Source organism: Heterodontus francisci, chromosome 18 (assembly GCF_036365525.1).
Source record: "Heterodontus francisci isolate sHetFra1 chromosome 18, sHetFra1.hap1, whole genome shotgun sequence".
Lineage (NCBI taxonomy): Eukaryota > Metazoa > Chordata > Chondrichthyes > Heterodontiformes > Heterodontidae > Heterodontus > Heterodontus francisci.
The window spans coordinates 7,190,596-7,202,887 of NC_090388.1; the positions used below are offsets into that span (position 1 = coordinate 7,190,596).

General features: G+C 43.9%; 1 protein-coding gene across 1 annotated transcript in view; it reads right to left on the bottom strand.

Moving 5' to 3' along the window:
* Positions 1-531: 531 nt before the first annotated feature.
* Positions 532-12,292, bottom strand: part of LOC137379333 (thyrotropin subunit beta-like) — a 28,625-nt gene continuing 16,864 nt past the window's right edge. The window contains exons 2-5 of the mRNA XM_068050043.1: positions 8,868-9,060; positions 3,337-3,499; positions 2,052-2,314; positions 532-769 (exon numbers count right to left, since the gene is read on the bottom strand). Coding sequence (XP_067906144.1) covers positions 532-769; positions 2,052-2,314; positions 3,337-3,498 — 663 coding nt within the window. The 5' untranslated portion in view covers position 3,499; positions 8,868-9,060. The remainder of the gene's footprint in view (positions 770-2,051; positions 2,315-3,336; positions 3,500-8,867; positions 9,061-12,292) is intronic.

Sequence of the window (12,292 nt, forward strand, 5' to 3'; positions counted from 1 at the left end):
ACAGCACCTTGTGACATGGCCAGCAAAGAACACCATTCAATTAGCCCTACCACAACGAAATCCTTCAACAATGGATCAGCTGATGGCTGTGAAGGCAGATGAAATGTTGTAGCAGGGCCTTGTCCTCAATTGTCCAGATTCACCTGATCAATGAAACCAGGCAGTGTCCCGCCAAGATAGTGAGATCTGCTGTGCAACAGGCCTCCCACTCTAAATAACATCATGCACAGGCCCTTCTACTTGTCTCCTCAAACTGTTTGACAATTAGCTAGTGCTGAGAGGGGCAGGATCGTGGTATCTCGGACACAAGTCACAACCTGACACAAAGGCAGCGGTTACTAATTAACCTCTCCACTCTTAATTGAGGCAGAAGGGTGGTTTGGTGTTAGTAGCTGTGTCTGAGCAGCCCTCTTCAGTATTAGCTCTGCTCACTCCACTAGAGGAAGGAGCTTGAAAAGATGCCCTAAAACTCACCTGCCTCAATCCAAACCCAACCGGAAAACTGCATCCAGTGGGATCACCCATCAGCGGTCACAGCTCATAGAAACAATCAAGATAGGATCCTGGAATATCAGGTCTTGGATTATTCAGAACAATCTGAGACAAACCATGATAGTAGCCTGCGAGCTCCAATGCTAAGATATTGACATCGTAGCCCTTAGCGAGACCCGTAGAATCGTCCTCAGCATGAGGGATTGCCAATGATGATGATGTTTGTGGGATCTTTCTGGGTACAAATTGACTGTATTTTCCTCTATAACAGTAGTACCTGCACTTCAGAAATCATTCCTTTGTTGTGAAGCAGCCTGAGTCATCCTGCATAGAGGGAACCCTCATTTTTAACCTGTATTTAAAATGTGTAACCAGACTCAAAAGTCACAGATGACAGGGAACTGAATTTCTCTCATAATGAGGGAATTACTCAGCAGAATATGATTGTGTGACTGTCTTGTTAGGACATTCAGAAATGACAGTAGATCATACTTTGTTTTTGAATTCAGTTTATTGGGGGCAGTCAGAAAACTTTGCACAAACAATAACAAAAGATCTCATGAATTTTGAAGCATGTCAGATATAACTTCAGATCAGAAACAAATTTAAGAAACAAAGATTGCAACAAAAGATTACTTGAAGAAGTAAGTATAATAGCTGCACAAGCACAGACAACAATTCAATGCAAAGTTATCTCTGTATCCCTCAGACAATCTCCCAGAGTCAACATTTTTCTTTAAAAGTAACTGTAATCTATGAACTAAATTCTATTACCAGATATTAATCACACTTGGCTAAAGTGTTTCCAAAACTCTCTAGACTGGCTTTAAATAATTTTTGCATTTCTTCATAAAGTACAAGTATTGTTCATCTTGAATTTTACAAATTGTTAGTTTATATTTTATTATATACTAGTAAATCTCTCATTGCTGAAGAGGCTGTCAAAGGATATAGTGGTGCAGGGAGAAATGGAACTATACTGTCACCTAGTGGCCACAGCCACATCTATAGTGTCACAGGGCCCTGTTTACATAAGGAATTCCCATTATAACCAATGACATAGACCTTTTCAATGTTAAATGTTGCCATGATTTTTGGTCATTTTTTTATGTCAACGGGAAGCAAAGTTTGTGGCTGGGAACTGTGAATATACAAGATATGTAAATATACAAGATTTTTAAATATAATATGGATTTGAAACAGCATGGAAATGATTTTCAGCAGCTGACTGGAAATCACGATTTGGGTTTTATTTGGCTTAAGGGGAATTCCAGAACAAGAGGCTATAATCTTAAAATTAGAGCTGGGTCATTCAGGGTGATGTCAGGAAGCACTTCTTTGCACAAAGGGTAGTGGAAATCTGGAACGCTCTCGCTGTAGGGTAGCTGTTGGGGGTGGAGTGAGAGGTCAATTGAAAATTCTACAACTGAGGTTGATAGATTTTTGTTAAGCAAGGTTCTTAAGGGCTATGGAAACAAGAAGATACAGATTGGCCATGAGCTAATGAAATGGAGGAACAGGATGGAATGGTCTCCTCCTGTTCCTATGCGTTGCCTGACAGTAAAAGGATGCGGGAGCGGGATGCAGGGATGCTCCATTGTGGTTTAGTGCAGTAGAAAGGAGGGTCAATTCCATTGACGCAGTCCGTGGTATCAGTTGCACACTGGCTGCACACACAGCTTAAGATCACTGGGAACCTGTAAAAAGGATCAACGTCTGCGGGACATCCAGGGAGCTTGATGGAAATGTACTTGACATCTTGGTAGGTGCAGACCCTCTGGATTAGAGCAATCTTTGGTAGCAGCGATTTTGTGTTGACATCCTATAATAATACAACATAATTCATCATCTACGGCAATGCTTTGCACCCCAAATACATTCTCACTTTCTGGAAAATGATTTGAAATTAGTGGCTGCTATCACCTTCCCCATACTCCCAATTGTCAACACCATTATCCTGTGTGGGGGGGTCAACCATGGCTCAGTGAGTAGCATACTCGCCTCGGAGTCAGAGGGCGAAGGTATTCGCGTCCCACTCCGCAACAGTCCCAGCAAGTGAAGACTAGAATCTGGTCTCTTAAGTACTGGATTAACCTCCATGAGTCTGGACGGAATGACCACTAGCTCAGGTTTGCATTCCGTGAGTCAGGGGAATAATAGGAGCCCCAGTCCAGGCAAACCCAGTGAGTGGAGACCAGAGTTCCGCTGTGAATACAGGGTTCTCCTCCATTCGGGCTTTTATGTTGGGTGGGAGCAAGTTCAACATTATGCGTTTAACTCTTAATGCCCCTTGGCTAACTACTTCCTTATATCCATAATATTATTGTATTATAGTCTAGGTTACATTTATTACATAGGACTTACAAAACAGCCATCACCCGTCTTATTGTCATAGAATGATACAGCACAGAAGGAGGCCATTCAGCCATTTGAAAGAGCTATCCAATTAGTACCACTACCCTGCTCTTTCCCTATAGCCCTGCAAATTTTTCCTTTTCAAGTATTTATCCAAATCTCTTTTGAAAGTTAACATTGAATCTGCTTCCACCACCCTTTCAGGCAGCGTGTTCCAGATCATCATAACTCACTTTAAAGAAAATGATTCCTCATCTCCCTTTCTGATTTTTTTGCCTTCGTATGTTTCCTAATTCTTTGACTGGTGTAAATTTTTGTGAAGCATCGGGGATGGTAAAGATGTTATATAAATGCAAGTAGTTGTTGCAGTGACCATGGACAGGCAACAGATGAAGCATTGCCTATATTTAAAGGGTAGGTATCTATAAAAAGCCATATTAACATTAGATGTTGAATTGTATAAACTATGCCCTTATTTCTGTAGCTTACCCGCGACATGCAGAAGCCAGCACAGATGGTGGTGTTGATGGCCATACAGTAGCTGCATTCTTCCTTCTCCACATATGACACATATCTTGTCACCGAGCACTGAGAACCAACCTGACGGCAACTCAAAAACAGGACAAGAGGCAACAGGCACAGAGCGTTCATGCTGGAACACAGAGAAATCAGCACACCCCAAGCTTTTATTGTGACAAATACTGTCAGTTCATTAGGCTTTTATTGTGCTGCATGTATATTAAGTTTGGTATCATCACATGCCGCATTCATAATTTGCAAGTCAAACAGCGCAGAACTGTAAAGTTATTGCCATAGTGCTGGGGATCTTACCCAGCGATTCTGTTGTTCCAGGAGCTACAGTTGCAGACACCACTGTACTGGAAGTGGCATCTTCAGACACCACTGTATCGGGATTAACATCTGCAGAAACCACTGTATCGGGATTAACATCTGCAGACACCACTGTACTGAGAGTGACATCTTCAGACAACACTGTACTGAGAGTGACATCTGCAGACACCACTGTATCGGGATTAACATCTGCAGACAACACTGTACTGGGATTAACATCTGCAGACACCACTGTATCGGGATTAACATCTGCAGACAACACTGTACTGAGAGTGACATCTGCAGACAACACTGTACTGGGATTAACATCTGCAGACACCACTGTACTGGGATTAACATCTGCAGACAACACTGTACTGGGATTAACATCTGCAGACAACACTGTATCGGGTTTAACATCTGCAGACACCACTGTATCGGGATTAACATCTGCAGACACCACTGTATTGGGATTAACATCTGCAGACACCACTGTACTGGCAGTGACATCTTCAGACACCACTGTATCGGGATGAACATCTGCAGACACCACTGTACTGGGAGTGACATCTTCAGATACCATTGTATCGGGATTAACATCTGCAGACACCACTGTACTGGGATTAACATCTGCAGACAACACTGTACGAGGAGTAACATCTGCAGACATCACTGTATTGGGATTAACATCTGCAGACACCACTGTACTGGCAGTGACATCTTCAGACACCACTGTATCGGGATGAACATCTGCAGACACCACTGTACTGGGATTAACATCTGCAGACAACACTGTACGAGGAGTAACATCTGCAGACATCACTGTATTGGGATTAACATCTGCAGACACCACTGTACTGGCAGTGACATCTTCAGACACCACTGTATCGGGATGAACATCTGCAGACACCACTGTACTGGGATTAACATCTGCAGACAACACTGTACGAGGAGTAACATCTGCAGACACCACTGTATTGGGATTAACATCTGCAGACACCACTGTACTGGCAGTGACATCTTCAGACACCACTGTATCGGGATGAACATCTGCAGACACCACTGTACTGGGAGTGACATCTTCAGATACCATTGTATCGGGATTAACATCTGCAGACACCACTGTACTGGGATTAACATCTGCAGACAACACTGTACGAGGAGTAACATCTGCAGACATCACTGTATTGGGATTAACATCTGCAGATATCCCTGTACTGGGACTGACATCTGCAGACAACACTGTACGGGGAGTAACATCTGCAGACATCACTGTATTGGGATTAACATCTGCAGATATCCCTGTACTGGGAGTGACATCTGCAGACACCACTGTGCTGGGAGTTGACATCTGCAGACAACACTGGACGAGGAGTAACATCTGCAGACATCACTGTATTGGGATTAACATCTGCAGATATCCCTGTACTGGGAGTGACATCTGCAGACACCACTGTGCTGGGAGTGACATCTGCAGACAACACTGTACGGGGAGTAACATCTGCAGACATCACTGTATTGAGATTAACATCTGCAGATATCCCTGTACTGGGAGTGACATCTGCAGACACCACTGTGCTGGGAGTGACATCTGCAGACAACACTGTACGAGGAGTAACATCTGCAGACATCACTGTATTGGGATTAACATCTGCAGACATTTCTGGACTGGGAGTGACATCTGCAGACAACACTGGACCTGGGGAGCATCTAAAGATACCACTGTACCAAGAGTAACATTTGTAGACACTACTGCACTGAAATGCCATTTCGCGATGTTTGCTACTTTGACAAACACTCACTATCTTTAGAAAAACAGAAATTAAATTTGAAAATGAGCAATTGGCCATTAACATCACACAATATCATTTCAAGGCACTGGGGATGTTTAACTCAGTAATAATTTCAGCCCTAGCATTGACAAAGAACAAAGAACAGTACAGCACAGGAACAGGCCATTCGGCCCTCCAAGCCTGCACCGATCTTGATGCCTGCCTAAACTAACACCTTCTACACTTCCGGGGACCGTATCCCTCTATTCCCATCCTATTCATGTATTTGTCAAGATGCCTCTTAAACGTCGCTATCGTACCTGCTTCCATCACCTCCCCCAGTAGCAAGTTCCAGGCACTCACCACCCTCTGTGTAAAGAACCTGCCTCGCACATCCCCTCTAAACTTTGCCCCTCTCACCTTAAACCTATGTCCCCTAGTAACTGACTCTTCCACCCTGGGAAAAAAGCTTCTGACTATCCACTCTGTCCATGCCACTCATAACTTTGTAAACCTCTATCATGTTGCCCCTCCACCTCCGTCGTTCCAGTGAAAACAATCCGAGTTTATCCAACCTCTCCTCATAGCTAATGCCCTCCAAACCAGGCAACATCCTGGTAAACCTCCTCTGTACCCTCTCCAAAGCCTCCACGTCCTTCTGGTAGTGTGGCGACCAGAATTGCACGCAATATTCTAAATGTGGCCTAAGTGTGGTTCTGTACAGCTGCAGCATGACTTGCCAATTTCTATACTCTATGCCCCGACCGATGAAGGCAAGCATGCCGTATGCCTTCTTGACTACCTTATCCACCTGCGTTGCCACTTTCAGTGACCTGTGGACCTGGACGCCCAGATCTCTCTGCCTGTCAATACTCCTAAGGGTTCTGCCAATTACTGTATACTTCCCACCTGTATTAGACCTTCCAAAATGCATTACCTCACATTTGTCCGGATTAAACTCCATTTGCCATTTCTCCGCTCAAGTTTCCAACCGATCTATATCCTGCTGTATCCTGTGACAATCCTCATCACTATCCACAACTCCACCAACCTTTGTGTCGTCTGCAAACTTACTAATCAGACCAGCTACATTTCCCTCCAAATCATTTATATACACGACAAACAGCAAAGGTCCCAGCACTGATCCCTGCGGAACACCACTAGTCACATCCCTCCATTCAGAAAAGCACCCTTCCACTGCTACCCTCTGTCTTCTATGACAGAGCCAGTTCTGTATCCATCTTGCCAGCTCACCTCTGATCCCGTGTGACTTCACCTTTTGCACCAGTCTGCCATGAGGGACTTTGTCAAAGGCTTTACTGAAGTCCATATAGACAACATCCACTGCCCTTCCTTCATCAATCATCTTTGTCAGTTCCTCAAAAAACTCAATCAAATTAGTGAGACACGACCTCCCCTTCACAAAACCATGCTGCCTCTCGCTAATAAGTTTGTTTGTTTCCAAATGGGAGTAAATCCTGTCCCGAAGAATCCTCTCTAATAATTTCCCTACCACTGACATAAGGCTCACCGGCCTATAATTTCCTGGATTATCCTTGCTACCCTTTTTAAACAAAGGAACAACATTGGCTATTCTCCAGTCCTCTGGGACCTCACCTGTAGCCAATGAGGATGCAAAGATTTCTGTCAAGGCCCCAGCAATTTCTTCCCTTGCCTCCCTTAGTATTCTGGGGTAGATCCCATCAGGCCCTGGGGACTTATCTACCTTAATGCTTTGCAAGAAACCCAACACTTCCTCCTTTTTGATAATGAGATGACTGAGACTATCTACACTCCCTTCCCTAGGCTGATCATCCACCAAGTCCTTCTCTTTGGTGAATACTGATGCAAAGTACTCATTTAGTACCTCGTCCATTTCCTCTGGCTCCACACATCGATTCCCTTCTCTGTCCTTGAGCGGGCCAATCCTTTCCCTAGTTACCCTCTTGCTCCTTATATATGTATAAAAAGCCTTGGGATTCTCCTTAATCCTGTTTGCCAATGACTTTTCATAACCTCTTTTAGCCCTCCTGACTCCTTACTTAAGTTCCTTTCTACTGTCTTTATATTCCTCAAGGGATTCGTCTGTTCCCAGCCTTCCAGCCCTTACGAATGTTTCCTTTTTGTTTTTGACTAGGCTCACAATTTCCCGCATTATCCAAGGTTCCCGAAACTTGCCAAACTTATCCTTCTTCCTCACAGGAACATGCTGGTCCTGGATTCTAATCAACTGACATTTGAAAGACTCCCACATGTCAGATGTTGATTTACCCTCAAACAGCCGCCCCCAATCTAAATTCTTCAGTTCCTGCCTAATATTGTTATAATTAGCCTTCCCCCAATTTAGCACCTTCACCCGAGGACTACTCTTATCCTTATCCATAAGTACCTTAAAATTTATGGAATTATGGTCACTGTTCCCGAAATGCTCCCCTACTGAAACTTCGACCACCTGGCCGGGCTCATTCCCCAATACCAGGTCCAGGATGGCCCCATCCCTAGTTGGACGATCTACATGTTGTTTCAAGAAGCCCTCCTGGATGCTCCTCACAAATTCTGCCCCATCTATGCCCCTAGCACTAAGTGAGTCCCAGTCAATATAGGGGAAGTTAAAATCACCCACCACTACAATCCTGTTACCTTTACATCTTTCCAAAATCTGTCTACATATCTGCTCCTCTACCTCCCGCTGGCTGTTGGGAGGCCTGTAGAAAACCCCCAACATCGTGACTGCACCCTTCCTATTCCTGAGCACCACCCATATTGCCTCGCTGCACGATCCCTCCGAGGTATCCTCCCGCAGTACAGCTGTGATAATCTCCTTAACCAGTAATGCAACTCCCCCACCCCTTTTACATCCCCCTCTATCCCGCCTGAAGCTTCTAAATCCTGGAACATTTAGCTGCCAATCCTGTCCTTCCCTCAACCAAGTCTCTGTAATAGTAACAACATCATAGTTCCAAGTACTAATCCAAGCTCTAAGTTCATCTGCCTTACCTGTTATACTTCTCGCATTGAAACAAATGCACTTCAGACCACCAGTCCTGCTGTGCTCAGCAACATCTCCCTCACTGCTCTTCCTCTTAGTCTTACTGGCCTTATTTACTAGTTCCCCCTCATTTATTTCACTAGCTGTCCTACTGCTCTTGTTCCCACCCCCCCGCCACACTAATTTAAACCCTCCCGAGTGACGCTAGCAAACCTCGCAGCCAGGATATTTGTGCCCCTCCGGTTTAGATGGAACCCGTCAAGACTCCAAATTCATTGACTTAAAGCAGTTGCATCTTGAGCCCAAACTTTCACCAAACTTATGGTGGTAAACGAGAATTATACATTCAGAGAATTCGATTAACACTCAAGAAGAATCTAGAAGGATTATTTAAAGATTGCTGAGCAGTTGTAGAGATGTGTCATTACCTTGCAATCAAGCGTTGTAAATGTAGGCAGCAGTCTGGTGTCTGATTCACGGAATGTCCAAGTGTTTTTATACTGGGTTAGGGTCTAATCTCCATGTGTACACTCAGAAATAACGTGACCTGCTCCCCATCTGCAAAGCCAATCTATGGCTTTAAGCTAATTGTATTTAGCTCGAAGTACATAATTAATATCCCTATAAACAAGAATCTGTGTGTCATTAAAAAGGAAATTAGTTGCATGTATCCCAACCTAATCATTTAATAAATAAAAACAAACTAACCTAATTGGCTGTAATGTGATTGCTGCCTTTAGCTTCATGTTTACACATGGGCCGATAGAACTGATCCCTGTTCATCAGCTGGACAGTAATCAGGTAATAGAGATGCAAATTTTGATGTCATTGTCCATGAATCACAGAAAGTTAACATGCAGGTACAGCACACAATTAGGGAAGTAAATAGTATGTTAGCCTTTATTGCAAAGGGATTGGAGTATAAGACTAAGGAAGTGTTTAATTTTAATTGTTCCACCATTGGTAGCCATGCCTTCAGCTGCCGAGACCCTAAACTTTGGAATTCCCATGTTAAACCTCTCCGTCTCTCTACCTTGCTTTCCTCCTTTAAGACACTCCTTAAAACCTACCTTTTTGACCAACTGTGGCTCAGTGTCATCTTTTGCTTTACAACGCTCCTGTGAAGCACCTTGGGATGTTTTATTATGTTAAAGGTGCTATATAAATGCAAGTTGTAGTGCTTATTGTTGTCTTTCTGCAATTATATAGGGCATTGGTGAGACCACACCTGGAGTACTGTGTACAGTTTTGGTCTCTGTACAGAAGGAAGGAATGGCATAAGTCGAGGAGGGATGACGTCCTGCAGGCAGATTTCAGGGAGCTAGGAAAGAAATTAAAACTGTGCATCTACCCTGTCAAGTTCCTTCAGAATCTTAAATGTTTCAATAAGGTCACCTCTCGTTCTTCTAAACTCCAATGAGTAAAAGCCCAACCTGCTCAGAAGGCAATCTCTTCATCCCAGGAAACAATCTAGTGAATCTTCTCTGAACTGCCTCCAAAGCATGTATGTCCCTCCTTAAATAAAGGGACCAAAAAACTGTATACAGTACTCTAGGTGTGGTCTCACCAATACCCTGTACAGTTGTAACAAGACTTCCCTAATTTTATACTCCATCCCCTTTGCAATAAAGGCTAACATTCCATTTGCCTTCCTAATTGTGTGCTGTAGCTGCATGCTAACCTTTTGTGTTTCGTGTATGAGGACACCCAGATCCCTCCAGCATTCTATAGTCTCCCTCCATTTAAATGATATATATCTGGGGATGTGGGACTTGTACAAGTCAAACAGGTTGCACCTCAACAGAACTGGGACCAAAATCTTGGCAGGGAGTTTTTGCTGGCGCGGTTGGGAAGAGTTTAAACGAGCTTGGCAGGGGAATGGGAACCTGAGCGTAGATTCAAAAGGAAAAGAAGGAAAGCTGGAAATAAAAGGCCGGAAATCGGTAAGTGAGTTTGGAACATCTAGGAAACAAAGACTAGAAAATAGACAACAAAGGAATTATTAGTGATAAATGGCATACACTTCAATGCAAGGAGTCTAGTGAATAAGACAGATGAGCTCAGGGAACAGATAGACACATTAGATGTATGATATCACAGCCATTACTAAGACATGGCTTAAAGAAGGGCAGGAATGGCAGCTCAACATTCCTGGTTACAGGGTTTTCAGACAAGATAGGGAATAAAAAAGGAGGGGGTGCTGGGTGGGGGTTTGTAATATAGGTTAAAGAAGCAATTATAGCTGTAAGCAGGGATATATGTTAGAAGGATCATCAAATTAGTCCATATGGATTGAGCTAAGGAACTAAAAAGGGGCACACACTGCTGGAAGTGTACTATAGACCTCGAAACAGAGGGAGATAGAAGAGAAAATATGCAGGAAAATCTCTGAGAACTGCAGAAACAGATAGGTGGTAATAGTGGGGGATTTCAACTACCTGAATATTAATTGTGATAAATTCAGTGTAAAAGGTATAGAGGACACAGAATTCTTTAAATGCATTCAGGAGACCTTTTTTTAGCCAGTACGTAACAAACCCAACAAGAGAAGAGGCAAAAACAGAAATGCTGGAAATACTCAGCAGGTCAGGCAGCATCTGTGAAGACAAACAGAGTTAACATTTCCGTCTGAGTGACCTGTGTGAAGGTGCAGGCCTGGACTTAGTTTTAGAGAATGAAGCTGGGCAGGTGGAAGGGGTTTCAGTTGGGGAGCACTTTGGTGCTAGTGATCATAATTTAGTTAGATTTAAAGTACTTATGGAAAAGGACAAAGATAAACCAAGAGTAAATGTTTTAAATTGGGGAAAGGCCAATTTTACTAAGCTGAGATGTGATTTGGCAAAAGTGGACTGGAATCAGTGTCAGAGCGGTGGGAGGTATTCAAGGAGGAGATAGAAAGGGTTCAGAACAAATATGTTCCCACAAAGAAAGGGTGGGAGTCCCAAATCTAGACCCTCCTTTATGTCAAACTACATACAGAGTAGGATAGGCAAAACAAAAGAAAACATAGATAATAAAAAACAAGAAATGCTGGAACCACTCAGCAGGTCTGGCAGCATCTGTGGAAAGAGAAGCAGAGTTAACGTTTTGGGTCAGTGACCCTTCATCGGAACCAAGAAGGATTCCGAAGAAGGGTCACTGACCCGAACCATTAACTCTGCTTCTCTTTCCACAGATGCTGCCAGACCTGCCGAGTGGTTCCAGCATTTCTTGCCTTTATTTCAGATTTCCAGCATCCGCAGTATTTTGCTTTTATAAAAGAAAACATAGGCTAGATATCAAGAGTTCAATACTGCAGGAAGCCGGGAGGAGTATTGACAATGCAAGGTGAAATTAAACTGGGAATTAGGAAAACAAAGAGAGGGCACAAAAAAATATTGGCAAGTAAAATCAAGGAAAACACAAAGATGTTTTATAAATACACTGGGCAGAATCCTTTGCCTTTAGGGCTATGAGCGTGTTTTGGGACCGTTTCTGCATCCCGCCCCTGCTCTGTCAGGGTGCCCACCTGCGAGATCTTCCCCAGAGGTGACCAATAGAGAGGCTGCCTCTAGGCCCACCATCAAATTAAGGATGGCGGGTGGATCGCTAAGGCCACAGCCAATCAGAGGGCTTGCAGCCTTGGAAGGATGGCAGTCACATTGCCAGAGGTGGGCACTGCCACTGTCGGAGGGGGAATGCGAGCGCGTCTCTATCTTGAAGCACATGTTGAAGAGGTAAAGCTTCAATAAAAAAATGCTCTGGCCACAGCTGTGAGACGACCCCTGTGGTGGGGAAACCCCTTTACAGGGTGGCCCACTCAAGGCTGTGGCTCTGGTTGGAGGGGTGGGTGTTAGTGTTGGAGGCCTCGCTT